At 46.3% G+C, this 21,498-nt stretch overlaps 1 protein-coding gene across 1 annotated transcript in view; it reads left to right on the top strand.

Moving 5' to 3' along the window:
* The window catches only part of TMEM179B (transmembrane protein 179B), a 33,464-nt gene that overhangs the window by 7,215 nt on the left and 4,751 nt on the right, over positions 1–21,498 (top strand). Inside the window, exon 3 of the mRNA XM_030219521.1 lies at positions 6,854–6,988. Coding sequence (XP_030075381.1) covers positions 6,854–6,988 — 135 coding nt within the window. The remainder of the gene's footprint in view (positions 1–6,853; positions 6,989–21,498) is intronic.

Raw genomic sequence — 21,498 nt, 5'->3', positions numbered from 1 at the left:
GATGCGTAACCCTGGTAGTGCTTTTGAAATGTTAAATAGTAGTAGTAGGTCAACAAATCTCTCCTCGTACGTCTTGCAACGCAAATCCCATACCATTCTCGTTGGTGGGGCGTCACCAACGTCTTAAACAGGGGTATTAAAACCTCTTTTCTGCTGGTCACACCTCTCTCTATACAGGCTAGCAATCTTCTAGCTACGGCCACCGCCTTGTCACACTGTTTCGTCGCCTTCAGGTCCTCAGATACTATCACCCCAAGATCCCTCTCCCCGTCCGTACCTATCAGACTCTCACCGCCTAACACATACGTCTCCTGTGGATTTCTACTCCCTAAGTGCATCACTTTGCATTTCTTCACATTGAATTTTAATTGCCAAACGTTAGACCATTCTTCTAGCTTCCGCAGATCTTTTATTCATGCTTTCCACTCCCTCCGAGGAGGAGGAGACAGCACGCAAAGAACTTGGTACTCGGTGAGAGGCTGACACAAGTGCAGAGTACACTTCCATGGGAACCCCTCAGGAACAACTTCCACCCCCACGGGAACCCTGCAGGAACGGCTTCTGTCCTCGTGGGAATCCCGAGCAAGTCTCTAGTTTCGTTACAGTCACTTTTATTGATAGTTCCATAAAGAAAAGCCAAGCCTGAATGGGTTATCCCTGTTTAAAGGGAAAGCTAAATGGGTTTCTTTGCATTTTTATTTGTCCCGTTTAGGCTTTTCTTTATGAACTAATGATGTGACTGCAATGGAACTAAGTTGACATGTTGGTTGTTGATATTTATTGTGTGTCTGTGTTGGTTTATTCCGTGGTGGTTTTTTCTCCTCTTAAAATATGTCTTAGTTATAATTGGGGAGGAGTTTTCCACCATTATTTTTTCAACCGGATGGAAGCCTATGATTGAATCCCTATTGAGGTTTGTTAAAAAGTCCAAGACTTTCCTCAGAGCGTTTGAGACTTTGTTTATTTAAATTATGTATGCAGATTTCCACCAAGTGTCTAACGGTTCTTTGAGCAAAGGAACTAATTTTTAAATAGATTGAGTTATCATCACTTTACTTTAAGAAGGAATCATTTTGGAAGTAAAACTTTAATAGCAATGGTGTAACTGCATTAGCCTCCTAAAAAGGTGGGGCAGCCTGCATGGAGTGACCATAGTTAAAACTAGACTATCGGTGAGCATGCGGAGGCTGGATGTTTTTGGACAACTTGACTAATTTGGGTGGCTGAACAGATTGTTATAACATGAGATACAGGAGGGTGTTTTGGATTATGTGTTGTTCTTGTAAAAAGTAGAGAAGACACGACTTGAAATGACTTACCAGTTCTTGTCATCAACAGAACTGACCTTGGCCATTCTTGTCGAAGAGAGAGAAGGCAGTGGTGTGGTATGAAAAGGGCTGAGATGTTAGCCAGGGGGAGACACAGAACTGGTGTTGATTTGCATATGAGAATTTATGTTCTCATCTACCTAAGTGATAGGAAGCCAGAGGACAAATCTCAACTGGGGAAAACCGAATGAACAATCATTTCCATATCATCATGCTGATCAATCCATAGACTGGTGGGTTGTGTCCATCTATAAGCAGGTGGAGATAGAGAGCAATCCTTTTGCCTCCCTATATGTGGTCATGTGCTGCCGGAAACTCCTCAGTATGTTCTCTATCTCAGCAGGTGGTGGTCACACACAGCAGCAGCTCTGGCTAGGTCTCCAAGCCTAATTTTTAGGTTTTGTTGAGTACCTGGGGTTCAGGGCTCTTCTTGAGTAAGTGCAAACCTGGTGGTGCCAGGTCCCTCCTTTTCTCCCCCCTCCTGCTGGCTCCGTTTAAAAAAAAAAAAAAAAAATTTGGACGTCCTTAAGGGCGTTTATTTCAACGTTTATTGCAGCTACTCACTGGGACACCAGTTCGTTACAGCTCGGAGCGAGAAGCAGGTAATTTTTACCTTTTTGTAGCGGGCAGGGGGTTCCCCGATCGGTCTCCACGTGGCCTATGGCGTCGGAGGGCGAGGGCGCAAAGAATCGCTCCCCGGACCGCGTGTGCGCTTCTAGCGGGGATGCGGGGGTCTTAAAGTCTGATTCGCCCTTGTTGGGTGTCAGTTTGGAGACCGGTCAGTGTCCCGGTTCTTCCTCCGGTGCGGCGGTTTTTCCCGCCATAAACGCCCATCCCCCGCTGCTAGCCTCCGCCATCTTGGCCGGCCACTCTGCTCGGACGGCTTCTTCTTGGGCCGCCCTTGAGGTGGGTGACGTTAATACTATGGCCGCCCTCGATTTGGGCGACAGCAAAAAAGCGGCCAAAGTTAAGTGCCATTCTTCCCGCGCGGCTCCTTTGCGGAGTGTCGCACTGGATGCCATTTTGGATGCGCAGTGTGTTTCTCCCCCGCTCTTGCGAGCGCCGGTTGAGGGTGCGTCTAGGGCTGTGGCCCAGGCTGCTGAAGTGCACAGTCTGGGGGGTTTCTCCCCCGAGTTCATTTTGCTGCTGCATCAGGCCTTCCTTATGCAAAACGCTGCCCCTGCTCCCTTGTCCGATAAAGGGGTTGAGGCCCCCGGAAGTAAACGCCCTCGGGTGGATTTCCAGGCCTTAGAGGACTCTGTCTCCTCTGATGTAGATGAGGGCAGCGTATCTGGGTTCTCCCAACGGTCCTTTGGGGATTCCTTGGCGGAGACGGATTCCCGCTCGGATGGAGCGGATGACCCCTCTGCAGCGCGGATCTTTCACTCAGAGGACTTGCCCAACCTGTTAGTGCAGGCCATGAGCATTTTGAAGATTTCCTCTCCGGAGGACGTCTCTCCCTCAGCCCCTGTTGGCTCCGCCATTATGCTGGGAACGAAGCGCCCGCCTAGAACCTTCCATGTGCATGATGCCATGCACACCTTGATTTCGGCTCAATGGGATGTCCCGGAAGCGAGCCTTAAAGTGGCTAGGGCTATGTCCCGCCTCTATCCTCTGCCTGAAAGTGAATGGGAGGCCTTTCTTTGGCCTACCGTGGATTCTTTAATCACTGCGGTGACTAAGAAAACGGCGTTGCCGGTGGAAGGTGGCACGGCCCTAAAGGACGCCCAAGACAGAAGATTGGAGGCGGCCTTAAGGTCGTCCTTCAAGGTGGCTGCTTTAAGTTTGCAGGCCTCAGTTTGCGGCTCCTATGTGGCCAGGGCGTGCCTGACGATTGTGCAGCGGGCTTCCCCTTCGGATCCTTCCTTGAGGGCTGATTGGCTGGCCCTGGAATCGGGCTTGGCTTATTTGGCAGACTTGCTGTATGATGTCTTGAGAGCCTCGGCTAAGGGTATGGCTCAGACAGTCTCTGCGCGGCGGTGGCTTTGGCTGAAGCATTGGTCTGCTGACCACGCCTCTAAGTCCCGCCTGGCTAAGTTGCCTTTTAAAGGCAAGCTGCTCTTTGGGGTCGAGCTGGACAAAATTGTGACCGATCTCGGCACGTCTAAGGGCAAGAGGTTACCAGAGGTCAGGGCTCGGGCCAGTGCTCGCCCTGGTAACTCCAGAGGATGGTTTCAGGAAGCCCGTCGGTACCGCCCGGGCAAGTCGGGCTCCTCTGCCCCCTCTTCCTTCAAGAGGAACTTCTCCCCCAAGCAGCATTCCTTTCGCAGAGACCGCCGTCCCGGAGGTGCGCCCTCCGGTCCTCCCCCAGGGTCTCGTACCCAATGACGGGGCCCTGGTCCATGGCCCAGTGCAGATTGGAGGACGACTGTCCTCGTTTCTGGGCGAGTGGACCAGGGTAACTTCAGACGCTTGGGTGCTGGAAGTCATCAGAGACAGCTACAAGCTAGAGTTCTGCCGACCCTTAAGAGACGGGTTTGTACTCTCTCCCTGCAAGTCTCCGGTCAAAGCTGTGGTAGTGCAGCAGACTTTGGACAATCTGATCCGCCTGGGTGCGGTCGTTCCGGTGCCAGAAAATCAGCTTGGCAAGGGACGTTACTCCATTTACTTTGTGGTACCAAAGAAAGGAGGTTCTGTACGGGCTATCCTCTACCTCAAAGGGGTCAATCGGGCCTTGAAAGTGCGGCACTTTCGCATGGAGACTCTCCGCTCTGTTATAGCGGCAGTGAAGGCAGGGGAGTTCCTGGCATCCTTGGACATCAAGGAAGCGTACTTGCATATTCCCATCTGGCCTCCTCATCAACACTTTCTGCGTTTTGCAGTCCTGGGCCGACACTTCCAGTTCAGAGCCCTCCCGTTCGGGTTGGCTACTGCTCCGCGGACCTTCTCCAAAGTAATGGTGGTCATCGCGGCCTTCCTGCAAAAGGAAGGAGTACAAGTCCATCCTTATCTGGACAACTGGTTGATCCGAGCCCCCTCTTATGCAGAGTGCGGCAAAGCTGTGGACCGGGTGATTGCTCTTTTGAGCTCCCTGGGGTGGATCATCAACTGGGAGAAAAGTCAGCTGTGCCCGACTCAGTCCCTGGAGTATCTGGGAGTTCGATTCGACACCCAAGTGGGCAGAGTGTTCCTGCCAGACAATCGGATTGTCAAGCTTCAGGCTCAGGTGGACCAGTTCCTAGTAGCCTCTCCTCTTCGGGCTTGGGACTATGTGCAGCTGTTGGGCTCTATGACGGCCATGATGGAAGTAGTGCCCTGGGCCAGGGCTCATATGAGACCACTACAACACTCTCTGCTGCAGCGCTGGACTCCAGTGTCGGAGGATTATGCTGTGCGCCTTCCCTTGGACCCAGCAGTGCGCAAGGCGCTGAGCTGGTGGCTGAAGACAGACAAGTTGTCTGCAGGAATGCCTCTTGTGACCCCGGAGTGGATTGTCGTCACGACGGACGCCTCTTTGACGGGCTGGGGAGCCCACTGCTTGGGAAGGACAGCGCAGGGGCTCTGGTCTCCTGCAGAGGCAAAGTGGTCTATCAACCTCCTGGAACTCGGAGCCATTTGGTTGGCGCTTTTGGAGTTCCTCCCGGTACTGGCGTTGAAGCCAGTACGGGTCCTGTCGGACATTGCCACGGCTGTGGCCTATGTCAACCGCCAGGGAGGTACCAAGAGCGCCCCTCTAGCCAAGGAGGCCATGAATCTATGCCAGTGGGCGGAAGCGAACCTGGAACAGCTGTCAGCGGCCCACATTGCCGGAGTCATGAATGTCAAGGCGGACTTTCTCAGTCGCCATACCTTGGATCCCGGAGAGTGGCAGTTATCGGCTCAGGCGTTCTTGGAAATCACGAAGCGCTGGGGCCAGCCGAGCCTAGATCTGATGGCGTCATCGGCCAATTGCCAAGTGCCGCGCTTCTTCAGCAGAGGACGGGACCCTCGATCTCTGGGAGTAGATGCTCTTCTCCAACAGTGGCTGACACAGGAGCTTCTCTATGTGTTCCCACCCTGGCCCATGTTGGGCAGGGTACTAGACCGGGTGGCAAAGCATCCGGGCCAGATAATCCTGGTGGGTCCGGACTGGCCCAGACGTCCCTGGTATGCGGACTTGATCAGGCTCTCAGTGGACGACCCTCTGCGACTGCCAGTGGAGCAGGGCCTGTTGCATCAGGGTCCCGTGGTGATGGAGGATCCCTCCCCCTTTGGTCTTACGGCCTGGCTATTGAGCGGCAGCGTCTGAGGAAGAAGGGCTTCTCGGACAAGGTCATCGCCACTATGCTGAGAGCGAGGAAGCGCTCTACTTCTACTGCTTACGCCAGGGTTTGGCGTACCTTTGCAGCGTGGTGTGAAGCAGGCTCACTTTCTCCCTTCACTGCTCCAATTTCTTCAGTGTTGGCGTTCCTGCAAGAAGGTCTGCAGAAAGGCCTGTCGCTCAGTTCCCTTAAAGTCCAGGTAGCGGCTCTGGCTTGCTTCAGGGGCCGCCTGAAGGGTGCTTCCCTGGCTTCGCAGGCACCTGCACCCTCCTCTGCACTCAGTGGTGCCTGCGTGGAATCTCAACCTGGTGCTAAGAGCCTTGCAGAAGCCGCCGTTTGAACCCTTGTCGAGGGCATCTCTGAAAGACCTGATGTTGAAAGCAGTCTTTTTGGTGGCTATCACTTCAGCCAGAAGAGTTTCCGAGCTCCAGGCGCTCTCATGTCGAGAGCCTTTTCTGCAGTTCACTGAGGCAGGCGTGTCTATTCGCACAGTGCCTTCCTTCCTGCCCAAGATTGTTTCTCGCTTCCATGTGAATCCGCAGCTCTGTCTCCCATCCTTTCGTAGGGAGGACTACCCAGAGGAGTACTCTGCTCTCAAATATCTAGATGTGAGACGAGTCATCATCAGATACTTGGAAGTGACCAATGATTTCCGGAAGTCGGATCATCTGTTTGTCCTGTTTGCAGGTCCTCGTAAGGGTCTGCAGGCTGCTAAGCCTACAGTGGCAAGATGGGTCAAGGAAGCCATTGCAGTGGCCGGCGCTCCCTCCCGCTTCGTGCGGCTGTAGGGCAGCTTTGTACCCCTCCCGCTTCGGCGGTGTTAGGGTCAGTCAGCTCCTTCCGCGGTTGCGGTTGCAGGATAAGCCAGATCCCCCCCGCATCGGCGGGGTGGTGTCCCTCCCCCGCTCTGCGGGGATGAGCTGGACGGATTCCCCTCCCCCACTTGTGTGGGGATGAGCTGGGTTAATTCCCCTCCACCGTTTCGGCGGTGGTGAGCTGGGCAGAGTGTCCCTTTGTGGGTGTAATTCTCTAAGTGCTGAGTCCTGCGGATGGAGCTTTGATATCGACATACTGAGGAGTTTCCGGCAGCACATGACCACATATAGGGAGGCAAAAGGATTGCTCTCTATCTCCATCTGCTGGTAGATGGACACAACCCACCAGTCTATGGATTGATCAGCTATGATTAATGGAAAGAAAATTATCAGGTATGATACATAATTTTACCTTACTATGTAGTAAAATATCAATAACATCAAATTCATGCTGTTCCTTTTACTCAAGGGGCACCCGGTGGCTGAACATTTCTGTAGTTGTCTCGGTTCTAATCCTTTTCTTCCTGCTGGTCTCGGCCTGCATTCTCCGGGTTGGCACGAACATCCTCTGTGACTCTATCATGAAGACCAAGCAAGTGCAAAAGTAAGAAAGGTGTATGAATATGTGTGTTTTACACAATAATTGTGTGCACCTCCTCTATGTGTGCATGACTTGCATATATGCATAAATATACACTGTGTTTAGAAAACAAAACAAAACTGTACAAAGCGTAGTTTCAATAACATTTAAGATATCATCCTGAATAAATTTGCAATAAGCCTACACTCACGCCGGCCACCCCTCCTAAATGTCTTCTCTTCACCACCTGATTCTTCAACTGTCGCAATGTTTTCTTCAGTTCAAACTGATTGGGCCCTGCCGTTTTCTGTCTAGCAATCAGTTGAGCCCGTTTCTCAGTTTCTTCAAAACATATTCTACACTACCATCTTCCACTTTTTTGAAACTCTTGCACTGAACCCAGTCTTTGAGAACCATAACCCTTCTCAAGATACAAATTTTGTAATAAGGATCAGATCCTCCTGACTGAAAACCATGGTAAATGTGTTTAAAGTAAAATGGTGTCTGCACTTATTGTGATGATAATCAGTGATGATGATGATGATGTTGCCAGTGTAGTATAGGCTTATTGCAAACTTATTCAGGATGATATATCCCAAATTTTATTGAAATTGGTTGAGTTATACAGAAAAATTTTGTATAGGTTTTTTTTTTTTTTTTTTAATGAAAGTATAGATCCGAGTTTGAAACAACTTTTATATGCTCTTAATAATAGAAAACATTTCTTGTTCATTTTATTTATGTTTTTTTTAAGGAAAGCATTTTGTCATCTAAGTTCTTATGTTTCCAACCCTGTAAACATAATTTTGTGTACCAAGATATACATACTTATGTTTTTGGTCTGTGTATTGGGGCACACTTGAGTATATTTGCATTTTGTCTCTCTCTTTTTTTTTTTTTTTTTTTGGGGGGGGGGGGGGGGGAGTTGGGTCCTGCACTGCATCTGAGCCTTTGCTGCTTGAACACTGTAAGATGAGGATGGAAAAGTCCTGGCGCCTGGGTGCCAGCCCATGCCCAAGAATTGTTAAAGCTTAGCGCTATTCTTACTGCATGGGAGAGGAAGGGGGTGAGTGTGGCTGGTTGGAGGGAAGAAGTGGAAAAGGGAAATTTAATCTTATCTATTAATTTCCTTTCCTTGAGTACTGCTAGACCAGTCCAAACCAGTGTGTTTATATCCCCTGACCAGCATAAGGAGGTAGAGAAAAGACAAGGTCTTCCAGCATCACCAATATAAGAGAAGGTGTAGCCTGAAGCTAGTTGATATGCTGTACCAAAGCCAAGTGGAATTCCTCAGGACACACTAAGGCCCCCAAAGAACTAAACGCATAACAACTGAACAAGTAACCAAAAATATAAAGCATGAGCTGCTAGAGATGATCCCCAAACCTGTAGTCTTCCAGGACAGGAAGTTGGACTGGTCTAGCAGGACTCAAAGAAAGGAAATTAACAGGTTAAATTTAATTTCATCTTTCTTATCATCCAGCTAGACCAGTCCAAACCAGTTGGCTGTACCAGAGTGCTCTATATATCCAAGCAGGAGGAAGACAAAAACTCCGTGAACAATTGCCCTGTCAAAGGCGCTGTTGCCACAAGCCCATATATAAAGTTTGTAGTGCTTCAGAAAAGAATGATCTAGAAATTAGAACCACGAATGAGGTGATTACATTTGCAGATGACCCAAAATTATTCAAAATTGTTAAAACATATACAGATTGTGAAGAAATTGCAGGAAAGCTTTAGGAAGTTGGCAGACTGGGCATCCAAATGACAGATGAGATTTAATGTGGACAAGTGCAAAGTGATACACATTGGGAAGAATAATCCAAATCATAGTTAATTGATACTAGGGTCCAACTTAGGAGTCAGCACCCAAGAAAAAGATCTAAGCGTTATCATGGACAGTACGCTGAAATCTTTTGCCCACTGTGTTAAAAAAACAAACAGAATGCTAGGAATTATTAAGAAAGGGATAGAAAATAATACAAAGAATATTTTAATGCCTCTGCATTGCTGCATGGTGCAATCACACCATGAGTATTGTGTGCAGTTCTGGTTGCTGTATCTTAAATATCATATAGCAGAATTAGAAAAGGTTCAAAGAAGGGTGATCAAAATGATGACGGGGATGGAACTCCTCTCATGAGGAAAGGCTTAAGAGGTTAGAGCTCAAGCTCTTCAGCTTGGAAAAGAGACAGATGAGGGGAGATATGATAGAGGTTTACAAAATACTTAGTGATGTAGAACGAGTAAACGTAAATTTACTTTTTTTTTTTTAACTCTTTCAGAAAGTACAAAGACTAGGGGGACACTCATGGAAGTTACATGGTACTATTTTTATGAGAAAATATTATGAGGATTTAAAATGATAGGTAACTCAGTACAACTAATAAGAGATTGCAACTGCAAATAGTAAAATGCTAAAAGACAACGACAATCAGGTATCCAATCTCAGTAATCCCATGCACAGTAAACTCGTCCATCCTGACCACTCCCTCAGCGCCTCTGAGACCAAAAGTCTTAAGAATTAAAGACATGACATCTGGATCATCCAATCTTAGAAGGCATAGGGGCTCATTTTCAAAGCATAGGGGGTCTTTTACTAAAATTTAGCTTGAGTTATCTGCAGCAGGTCCCATTTTATTCCTATGGGCCCAGCTGCAGATAACTCGAGCTAAGCTTTAGTAAAAGACCCCCTAAGTTCCCTATGGAACTTTGTAAGTCTAAGTGCTTTGAAAATATGCCTCAGTCTCATAAAGTCACAAATTTTAAAGTATTCAAAAATGCAGAGTGTACCTGCGTAGGGAGAGTGTGCATATGTGGAGTCCACAACTTAAAGAATCTCTTCTTAGCTCTACATCCCTGAGAGTTCACTACATGGTACTACTTTTAAAATGAACAGGAGGAACTATTTTAATAGTTAAGCTCTGGCAATCGTCGCCAGCGGATGTGGTATCGGCAGTTAAGTTCCAAGTTCTTGGAGGAAATGTCCATAGACTGCTATAGACATTCAAGCAACAAAATGGTGGAAAATGCCAACATGTATGTTTTGTTTATTAGATCTTTATATTCTGCCTTTACTTATCAAATGGTCAAACGGTTTACAAGGGAGTTGGGAAATGGAGGGTTAAATAATGTCTCCATGAGCAGACACAATTTGTACTTGAGTGAAATAAATATTCCTAAAAAAAAAAAAATCAGCGCTGACCCCCCCCCCCCCCCCCCCCACCACCAAATTGGTGCTATTCTATAAACCGTGCTTTAAGTTTGGTGTGGTTTATAGAATAGCTTTTATGCCCAGGAACCGCGACTACATTTAGGCATGGCTACTTTCACCAGTGAAAATGTGGTGCGAACACTTATGCCTAAATTAGGAGCACATCCCACCTTACTCTATAATTAAACACGTAACTGAAAGGAATGCCCTCCCCCGATCTGCCCGTGACCTGCGCCCCCTTTTCTCGACTCGTATGTAAAATGTAGGTGTGGATCCTGTGCCTAAATTCACACATGTACATTTTAATTCTAATTAATGCCATTTGTTAAGATGGTGCTAATTAGCTCATTCAATTACAGTGTGCATGCAAATATGCTCGTGTGCAATTTTTAATGCTTTTTATAGAATTTGGGGAATAATGAGCCTATCCTTGAAATGTAAAAGACACTAATGTTCACAAATTAAAAAAACAGACCTAGTTTGTATCAGGAGCCCATGGGGTTTAATAAATAGTAGTATAATTCTATCAAATTTATCTGCTGAGCATAGAAATCTTGTGGCGATGTTTTGAAGGATCTGCAGTTTTGCCCACATATAGAAACGTAGAAACATGACGGCAGATAAGGGCCAAATGGGCCCATCCAGTCTGCCCATTCTCAGTAACCACAAACTGCTCCTTAAGAGATCCCACGTGTCTGTCCCACGCCTTCTTAAACTCAGACATGGTCTTCGTCTCCACGACTTCCACTGGGAGGCCATTCCACACATCCACCACCCTTTCCGTGAAAGAGTATTTCCTCAGATTTAGCCTAAGCCTATTTCCTCTTAACTTCATCTTATGCCCTCTCATTCCAGAGGTTTCCTTCATTTGAAACCTCCTGTACATTAACGCCACTGAGGTATTTAAATGTCTCTATCATATCTCCTCTCTCTTGCCTCTCTTCCAGCGTATACATATTGAGGTTCATGTAAGATGCTATAATCTAGCTGTGACAGTATAGGTGACTGGACAGCTAATCTAAATAGATGTAATTCTAAGCAACCATAGATCTCTCAATTTTCTTAACATCCAAAAGACTGTCCTACTGACTACTTGTACATGTAGTTCCAACATAATTCATTATCCAGCATTTCTTCCAAAATTTTTAGATGCGATTCCAGCATGTAGTTAGTCCCCTCTAATATCAGTTCTGAAGTTTGAAACAGAACTATGCAGCCTGTCCAATACCATATATTTATTTTCCTCATTCAGATTTAAGCAATGGAAAGACACCCAATTGATGAAAGAGTCGACACTTCTTATTCTTATATTCTATGAGACTGAACTTGGGAGCACCCCAAAGCTCCACAATGAGCTGAAAGGCTGACGTGGTTAGCTCCCACCTTCCTTGGCCCAGAACCTGGCAACTGAGACAATCCACTTTTATGTTGTCCACGTCGGCTTTGTGCATCACTGAAAGGTGACACTGCGCCCCAACTACATAGCCAGCAGATCTCCTAGATTACCACCCTGCTCTTGGCTCCACTTGTTGACATATGCTATCGCTGTCATATTGTCCAAGAGCACTCGCACCACTTTTCCCTGTAACAGTGGGAGAAATCCTTGCAGTGCGAGGAATTGATGGTCCAGACAGCCTCCACCACTATCCACATCCCCTGAAGGGACCAATCCTGGCAGTGAACACCCCAGGCTTTCAGGCTGGCATTGGTGGTTACCACCATCCAGGAGCAAGAGACCTGAGGGATGCAGATGGAGACAGACAGATCTTGAAGTAATGGGACTTGAGACTCCAGTGTGGTAACAGTGCCCTCTGTAAGGGTATATTTGAGCCCGCACAAGAATTCTGCCATCAACCCCCCAGGTGCTGACTGGGCATGAAACACCCTTTTCTGGGCCTGGAGCTTGTCCATTCTCTCTTGAGTGAGGAAGACAGACCCCCCCCCCCCCCCCAGGTATTCTAGTTTCTGTGCCAGGAAAGGTGACTTGGGATCACCTAGCTCAGTTGTCCCAGAACAGTGTTCCCAAACCTGTCCTGTGGAAACCCCAGCTAGTCAAGTTTTCAGGATATCCGCAAAGAATATATATATATTTTAAAAAATTGTATTTATGAATTTTTCAACTTTACATTTATGCAATAAACATAAATCAGGAATATGGAAAAAAAATACAAATCAGTGAGTTATATCATATTTAGGCAATTTCTTTTTTTTTTAATCATTTTATTAAATTTTCAAATTTTACAAGCTTAATACTTGAAACAGGAAAACACAGATTAAATAGAAGCAGGAAATAACAAGTAATATTGAATTACAATATACATAGGAAAATCTTTTGCCCTCTTGTATTAGACCACCATACAGAGAAGACTAATCCATATATCTCAGGAGACAATTTTAAACAAAGAAATATGTAAAAGCAATTGCTTAACACTAAATCCACTTAAATTTTCTTTTTTATAAACCCATGGTCAAGTTGCTTTTCCCAGCTAGGTTCGTAATACTTGTTTCTGTTCGATAAATTGCTTTAAATGTTCAGGCTTAAAGAAAAGATATTTTATCCCCATATATTTAACATTGCATTTGCAAGGATAGTTTAAATTAAACGTTGCACCCAAAGCTACTGTAGCAATTCTTAAAGCTAAAATTCCTTCCTGCTAAGTTGGGTCTGTTTAGTCACATCTGGGAATACCCAGATTTTCCCACCATAGAATGGTACTTGTAAGTTCTTTAACGCCATTTTTCTGACTGCTTCTAAGTCCTGATGGAAAATAAATGATACTAAAAGTGTTTGTCTTTCCATTATAGCTGTTGATAAGGAAGTATCTAATAATTCTGATACATTCAATTCTCCTTGTGGTTGTGCAATCTGTTGTTCTTCCTCTTTATTCTTTTTCGTTGGTAAATAATATATCTTGTTCAGGGGTGGTATATTTTCAGGCAAAAATTTTAAATTTTCAACCAAATATCTTTTAAAGATTTCTTGAGGAGAATAAACTGGTGTTCTTGGAAAATGTAACAACTGGAGATTCAATCTACGATTATAGTTTTCAAAAGTTTCCAATCTGTTGTGTATCAGAGTGTTATCTTTAATGAGTTTCAGTGAAATTTCTCTGTTTTATATTTTCTTCCGTTATAGAATTTACTTTCTCATTTATCTCTACTTTCATCTTTGCAAATACTTCAGTCAATTCTTGGACATTGTTCGATAAAGTTTCTACTTTACCCGTGGAAGTTTTCACAGCTTGATCCACACTCTGGAGCGTTTCCCAAATAGCTTCCAGAGTAACCTTCACCAGAGAAGCCTTAGTTGTTCCTGTTCTCGACGCCATTACGGCGGTTTCAACCTCAGTTGGAATTGAGGTGTCAGCTGATAACCCAGCGGTAGAGCCCCGGCACAGCGCTCCTAACTCCGACTTGCGGTTCAGGGAAGCTTCGTCCCCGCTGAATACAGCTGGTTGCGGAGGTGGGGGTCTAGCCGGAGGGGACAACGATGTGTCCTGCCCCTGAATCTCGGCGTCTCCTTGAGCCGTCGAGTCAACGGGGTCTCCGGTCCCTATGGAAGTGGATTGCCTCGATATGAAACCCTCAAGAGTGCTGGATCGGCGTTGATGTTAGTGTCGGCGGGGCTCCGACTCTAACGGCTCCCTTCCTCTTATGCGGCATATCAACCAAGAAAATAAAAACAGATAAAGCTTTTCGCTACTATAGCAAGAAAAAAGAGGATATCTCCAGCAGACTGAGGTGAGTCATTTACGAGGAATCGTTCGTGCTGCCATCTTGATCAGCCTCCATCATATTTCTAAATTAAATTTAGTCCACAATTAGTGATCCAAGAACAAGAAAAATTACACAATCTACTATAATAAAACTCACCCTCACCGTTCTGAAGACAACGTTCTGAAGTCACTCAGTCACTCACTGAAGGGTTCATGGATTCATGGTGGTGAAGCCAGAACACTGACCATGTCTCTCTGCCCCGCCCTCGCATGACGGACCAATCAGAAAAAACACCCTCAACATTCTGAAACACAAAGGACCATCACAACACCGTTCCCAGGCAACACTAGGCAACGTAAGACAGACCAATCAGAGGAAACTACGTGACAATAAGGGAGGAGCATTCCCCAGCAGAATGGCTCATTATCTGTGCAGCACGGAGAGCACAGAACCACCGCTGGAACGAGAGAAGAATATTCCTGCTGTGGGTATGTGCAAAAATAGACCAGGGGGGTGGGGGGGAATTTTTAAATGCCTAATGCCAGTACTGAAGAGTGCCAGAGGGCCTATAGCACAGACTATATTTGGGATCGCTTGACATGGAGTCAGAGGAGCCGGAAAACAACGTGCCCGTCACCATCTGGGACGTGGGCGAACAGGACAAGCTGCGGCCCAGCTGGAAGGATTACCCGCAACCCAGCCAGCAGCAAACAGTGACCAAGGAAGGGGGAGGAGTACTCCTTCCCTGCCTAGGAATCGCTGGAGACTGGCTGCCAAACGAACGAAACAACCGCACACCGACGCACCACCTCCATCATCATCAACCTGCACACACACCGCACCCTCACACACACACACAAAAAATAACTCTGTGACACATACACACACACACACACAAAAAAAACCACATGCTAGCGCCCGTTTCATTGGTTTCAGAAACGGGCCTTTTTTACTAGTATTGTAATGAATTATAAGAAATTATATGTAGACATGGAAGGAATTAAAGCTAGTGCAGCCAACTAATAGCGCGTCAAAGAGATATTCACACTACCTCTTTAGTTGAACTAAATTCCAAAAGCTTCCCTGGGTCAAAGAAAATATAATTAGTGGATTGTAAGGAAATATAACATTTACATGGAAATTTAAGTAGAAAAGTCCCTCCTAATTGGAGAACTTTTACTTTTAAAAGCATAAATTCTTTCCTTCTCTTTTACTCTTGAAAGATCAGGAAAAATTTGTATTTTTGATCCCAGGAATGGAGTTTGAATGTGGCGGAAGTAGAGTCTAAATATATTATTGCGGTCCGGTTCCAGAGCAAAAGTAACCAATAGTGTTGTCCTTTCTCAGATGACTTCTAGAGAGCTTTCAAGAAATTGTGTTAAGTTTAAATCAGATTGAATAGTTTGAGGTAGTCTTCGTATTCCAGCTCCAGAGATGTATTGCAGTCTTGTTATTGGAGGAAAACTTTCAGGAGGAAGAGCCAACACTTCCACGAAATATTTTAACATATCTTTATCTGGGATAAGAGGAGATTTAGGAAAATTCAAAAAACGTAAATTATTTCTTCTTATTCTCCAAATAATCAATTTTTCATCTCTGGAAGTCTTTATCTTTTATAATTACCACTACAGATGATTTAATAGATTTTACCTCATCTTCAAGGGTTTCCACTGTAGTTTTCTGCTCCTCCACCTTACCAGTCAGCGAATTTTGAACTTGAGATAATTCTGCCACTTCTCCACGTATCGAACCGGCAATCTATTGTAAGGTGGTGTTTAATCCTTGAATAGCTTCCCGTAACAGGTCCATTGTGACAACTTGAGGTTTTACTATTACTCCTAGCTTCACGGAGGGCTCGCTCAGCTTTACCTAAGGCAGGGGAGTTTGTACCGCCAATCCTGCCTGGTTTCGTTGTTGCCACTGGCGAGGACGTGGCCATGGGGTCGCCACACACAACCACTGGGGCACCACTTCCAACGTAGCCATCAGCTCTCCCCCGGGCCTCGGAGGTGTTGTCAACGAGGGAGAACTCAGTGTTACTCCCTCTGTGCTTAGATCCGATGACACCGGTGGATCACTCGAAGCGCCAGCTTGCAGTCCCGGCGGTCGCAGACCCGACTCTTCTAAAGTCTTTTGCCGCAAAGAAGGGGGATTAACCCGGCCTGTGGAGGTAGGCATGCTGGGCTTCCCTTTTCTCTTCACCGTTTCGGGTCAGAGAAAACTTCCGTGTAGCAGTTGACTATGAAAGGGTCGGAGCTGCTACCACACGTCCATGCTAATCGCCATCTTGGATCCTCCTCTCCAAAGAATATTCATGAGTTAAATTTGCATGCCCCCCCCAGCTGAAACAGGCATAATAAGTACTCTTCTATCACCTGACATTTGAGACGTGAACTGCAGGGGGATACCATAAAGGCGCCTGAGATGGGTTTGGCAAACTAACGTGTAGCCATCGTGCACCACCTCTTGGATCCACCGGTTCAAGGTTGTGAGGGTCCATTCCTGGAGGAAAGACAGAACCAGGGGATAGCCTTGCTCCTTGAAAGGGCTGGCCCTTTGCTACCAACACATTGGGAGTTGACTTCCTAACGGGTTGAAAATGACCCTATGTGCAAGTGTGACTCCTGCCACCTAATGATCTTGCTGCTTCCCAAGGTTTGTCATCAGATAAGTGCTGGGACCTCATCTTCACCAGTTTCTCCAGCTCCTGGCCAAACAGCAAATGGCCCTTGAAGGGCATCTTGCTGGGGTGCATCTTAAAGATGGAGTCCGCTGTCCAGTTTCTGAACCAGAGCCACCATTGGACATCAAGGCTATGGCATTTGAGCATATCTGGATCAGGTCATAAAGGACATTGAATGAGAAAGCATTCATGACTCTAGGCTTGCAGACTCCAGGGAAGGAGAAAGCTGCTGTACCCAGCGGTGCAGAACACTGGCTGCACAGCCCTCGTGAATGACAGCTTGCATCACCAGGGCCATAATCCTGAAGAGGTGCTATACAAGCATCTCCCCTTTCCTATCATGAAGGCCCTTGAGGACCAAGCTGCCTTTCATTGGAATCATCATTTTAGTCAAAGCAGTGATCAGGGTATCACTCTTAGGTGGGGAAAATGGGGTCTCCAACTCTGTTCTCCCCGTGAGCTCAGACTTGCATGAGACTAGCCCAGGGACCCCCCACTCCTTGAGGACCATCTCCAACAGAGTTTGGTGAAGTGGAAAAGCCTTTGTGAGCGTCTGATAAACTTAAAGGATGAGGTCTCTTCCCACCTCCAAGGGGCCCTCTGCAGTATGCAGAGCCACTGCCACCACCTGGTCAATCAGGGCAGGGAGCTCTTTACGTCAAGCGATGAACCACTGGAGACAGTGTCCTCCCCTGGGGTGTAGAGTCATCCCCTGAACCTGGATCTATGCAAGGGGAGAGAGCAGGGAGCTGGGCTGGTACTTCCTCCTCCAACCCCCGAGCTGGCAGCCCCAGGGCACTTGAGACATAAGGAGGAAGGCACGGTTCCTGGGGCCACCCCTGCAAGGCCCTGAACCGGAAGGTTCATATCATGCCAACCCCTTTACAATGGCCACCACCAGCTGGGGACTAAAATCAAATCCTGGGCCCCTTAGGCTTTGTCCAGGAGGAAAGAGGGTGAGGGGGTATTTCTGGAGTTTTCTGAATTCAGCCCTGAGTCAACCAGCCCCCATGCAGGAAACAGCTGGTCCAAATCAAAGATGGCCAACTTTCACACTAAAAACATGTCTCCAGGAACGTACTGTAAAACTGGGGAGGGGGGGGGGCCTAAACCAGTCTGACCACCTGCTGCCAACTGCAAGCCCTTTTTGGCACCCTCAGCCACTGCCCAGAGGATCCCACTCCACAATTGGGGCAGGAAGAGCCAGGGATTGAAGAAAGCCACCAACTGCTTTGAGTTGCCTGCACTGCCTTTTCCCAAATGACCCACTCACCTGGACCACTGCTGATTGAGATTACTCTGGCCGCCTTCCTACTCCAGAGCCTCTGCTGAGCTAAACTTGCTGGGTTTTTTTCTCTAATAAGTTTTATGAAGCAGACAGCCAGTAAGACTGTTTGGCTCAAAGAACCCTTAACAGTTTTTGTTTGTGCTTGCTCCCTAGAGGCTCTGGTAGGGAAGAAGGGTTGCCTCAGAAGGGCCCACAGCCCCACTGGCAGGAGCCCTGTAGGACCTGTGCCAGGCCCCTCGCAGAACACTAACCCATGGGCTAGGGTTCAGAGCAGAATTGAGGGTTACATCCTAAACACAGTACCTCCATTTCAACCAGGGGAACCTGTGGGCCGACCCTTGGGAGTATATTGCCCCTATAGAGGCATATTTTCAAAGCACTTAATAGTAATAGCAGTGACCATCAAACGGTTTGGTTCGATATGACGGCTGAAGTGGGAGGTGGCCACTCAAAACTCAGTCTTAGATTTCAAGTGTGCTGATTTTAGTAAAATGGGGGAATACCTGAGGAAGGAGCTGATGGGCTGGGAGAACGAACAAGAAGTGGAAGGACAGTGGTCCAGGCTGAAAGAAGCTATAAATAGAGCCACAAGCATTTATGTAAGGAGAGTAAATAAAAGCAAGAGAAAAAAAGGAAACCGATATGGTTCTCCAAGCAAGAGAAAATAAAGGCTAAAGAGTTGGCGTTCCTGAAATACACACAAACTCAAGAAGCCGAACACGGAGAGGAATACCGGAGGAAACTGAAAGAAGCCAAGAGAGAGATACGTCTGGCGAAAGCGGAAGAAAAAATGGCTAGAAATGTAAGGAGGGGTGACAAAAATTTCTTCAGGTATATTAGTGAAAGGAGGAAGACAAGGGAATTGTGAGACTGAAAGACGCTGCGAACCGCTATGTAGATAATGATGAAGAAAAAGCAAATTTGCTAAATAGATACTTTTGTTCTGTTTTCACAGAAGAAAATCCTGGAGAAGGACTGCGATGGACTGGCAAAAGTGCAAATGAAAATGGAGTAGATATAGCACCGTTCACGGAAGAGAGTGTGTATAAACAACTTGAAAAGCTAAAGGTGGACAAAGTCGTGGGACTGGACGGGATCCACCCCAGGATATTAAAGGAGCTTAGATTTGTTTAATAAATCATTGGAAATGGGAGAGGTTCCATGGGATTGGAGAACAGCGGATGTGGTCCCTCTTCACAAAAGTGGTGATAGGGAAGAAGCTGGAAACTACAGGCCAGTAAGCCTCACTTCAATTATTGGAAAAGTAATGGAAGTGATGCTGAAGGAAAGGATAATGAATTTCCTGGAAGCCAATAAGTTGCAAGATCCGAGACAACATGGTTTTACCAAAGGGAAATCGTGCCAAACGAACCTCATTGAATTCTTTGACTGGGTGACTGGAGAATTAAATCAGGGATGTGCTATAGACGTAATCTACCTAGATTTCAGCAAAGCTTTGGACACGGTTCCCCACAGGAGGCTCTTGAACAAACTGGACGGGCTGAATATAGGACCCAAAGTGGTGAACTGGATTAGGAACTGGTTGACGGACAGACACCAGAGGGTGGTGGTAAATGGAATTCGCTTGGATGAGGGAAAAGTGAGTAGTGGAGTGCCTCAGGGATCGGTGCTGGGACCAATTCTGTTCAATATATTTGTAAGTGACATTGCTGAAGGGTTAGAAGGTAAAGTGTTGCCTTTTTGCGGATGATACTAAGATTTGTAACAGAGTGGACACCCGGGAGGGAGTGGAAAACATGAAAAAGGTATCTGCGGAAGCTAGAAGAATGGTCTAAGGTTTGGCAATTAAAATTCAATGTGAAGAAATGCAAAGTGATGCACTTAGGGAGTAGAAATCCACGGGAGACGTATGTGTTAGACGGTGAGAGTCTGATAGGTACCGATGGGGAGAGGGATCTTGGGGTGATAGTATCTGAGGATCTGAAGGTGACGAAACAGTGTGACAAGGCGGTGGCCGTAAGTAGAAGGTTGCTAGGCTGTATAGAAAGGGGAGTGACCAGCAGAAGAGAAGAGGTTTTAATGCCCCTGTATAAGTTGTTGGTGAGGCCCCACCTGGAGTATTGTGTTCAGGTCTGGAGGCCGTATCTTGCTAAGGATGTAAAAAGAATTGAAGCGGTGCAAAGAAAAGCTACGAGAATGGTATGGGATTTGTTTTACAAGACGTATAAGAAGAGACTTGCTGACCTGAACATGTATACCCTGGAGGAAAGGAGAAACAGGGGTGATATGATACAGACGTTCAAATATCTGAAAGGTATTAATCCGCAAATGAACCTTTTCTGGAGATGGGAAGGCGGTAGAACTAGAGGGCATGATATGAGATTGAAGGGGGGCAGACTCAAGAAAAATGTCAGGAAGTATTTTTTTCACGGAGAGAGTGGTGGATGTTTGGAATGCTTTCCCACGGGAAGTGGTGGAGAGGAAAATGGTAACGGAATTCAAACATGCATGGGATAAACATAAAGGAATCCTGTTCCGAGGGAATGGATCCTCGGAAGCTTAGCTGAGATTGGGTGGCGGGGCTGGTGGTTGGGAGGCGGGGATAGTGCTGGGCAGACTTATATGGTCTGTGCCCTGAAAATGACAGATACAAATCAAGGTAAGGTATACACAAAAAGTAGCACATATGAGTTTATCTTGTTGGGCAGACTGGATGGACCGTGCAGGTCTTTTTCTGCCGTCATCTACTATGTTACTATGTATTTTAAAAGCATTTAATAGCAGTGGCGTAGCCAGACAGCCAATTTTGGGTGGGCCTGAGCCTAAAGTGGGTGGGCACAAAATTATCACTGCTCCGACATACCTCCATCTCAAAATATAAATACTTTAGCTAATGAGGATCCTCAAGCTTTGTTAGCTGAAGACTTTCTCCAAAGGCAATTAATACCAATCGGTCCAGCACTTTTCTTCCTTCCACGCCTCCAGTCTATGGTCTGGCACCTCTCCCTAGCTCCACCCCACTGACAATTAATACCTTTAAATAAATTTAGATATTAGATATGTATCGTATGTCAAAGAATAAAGTGGTTGATCAAAGCATCAATCAAAGCGACAATCGCTCAACTGCAAACACTATGCACAAATTTGTGCAAAAACACACTCAGAACCTTACTGTACCATAAATATTACATTGGGCAGACCCTAATACACCAATATACCGATACAGAAAATGCAGACCGTCAACAATATGAAACAAGGGATCATATCACAATTCTCATGTACAGCCACAAAACACCTTTTTAGGGTGGATAGTGTTCACAATGAGCTCCTTTTATTAACGACCATATATAGATCCTTCAAGAGGTAGTGTGTCATGATTTAGGCTCTACACCCTTTCTGATGTTTTGGTGCCATCTCAGTAAGGCCAATACACAAATACTCCACTGCAAAACACTATACACAAACTTGTGCAAAAACACACTTATAACCTTACCAAACCATAACAGCACTAATTCCAAGGACAGGACGAGCTACAACCTTATGCGTGGAAAGGCAGCACTATAATTACACCGGGCTCTAAAACACCAGTACACAACCTAGTGAAACAAAAAAGGCTGCAAATACTACACGCTAGCAGAATACTGCACCTTGATCACACATGAAAAACACAT

Source organism: Microcaecilia unicolor, chromosome 11 (genome assembly GCF_901765095.1).
Source record: "Microcaecilia unicolor chromosome 11, aMicUni1.1, whole genome shotgun sequence".
NCBI classification, from domain to species: Eukaryota; Metazoa; Chordata; class Amphibia; order Gymnophiona; family Siphonopidae; genus Microcaecilia; species Microcaecilia unicolor.
This window is presented reverse-complemented; position numbering and strand designations above follow the sequence as displayed.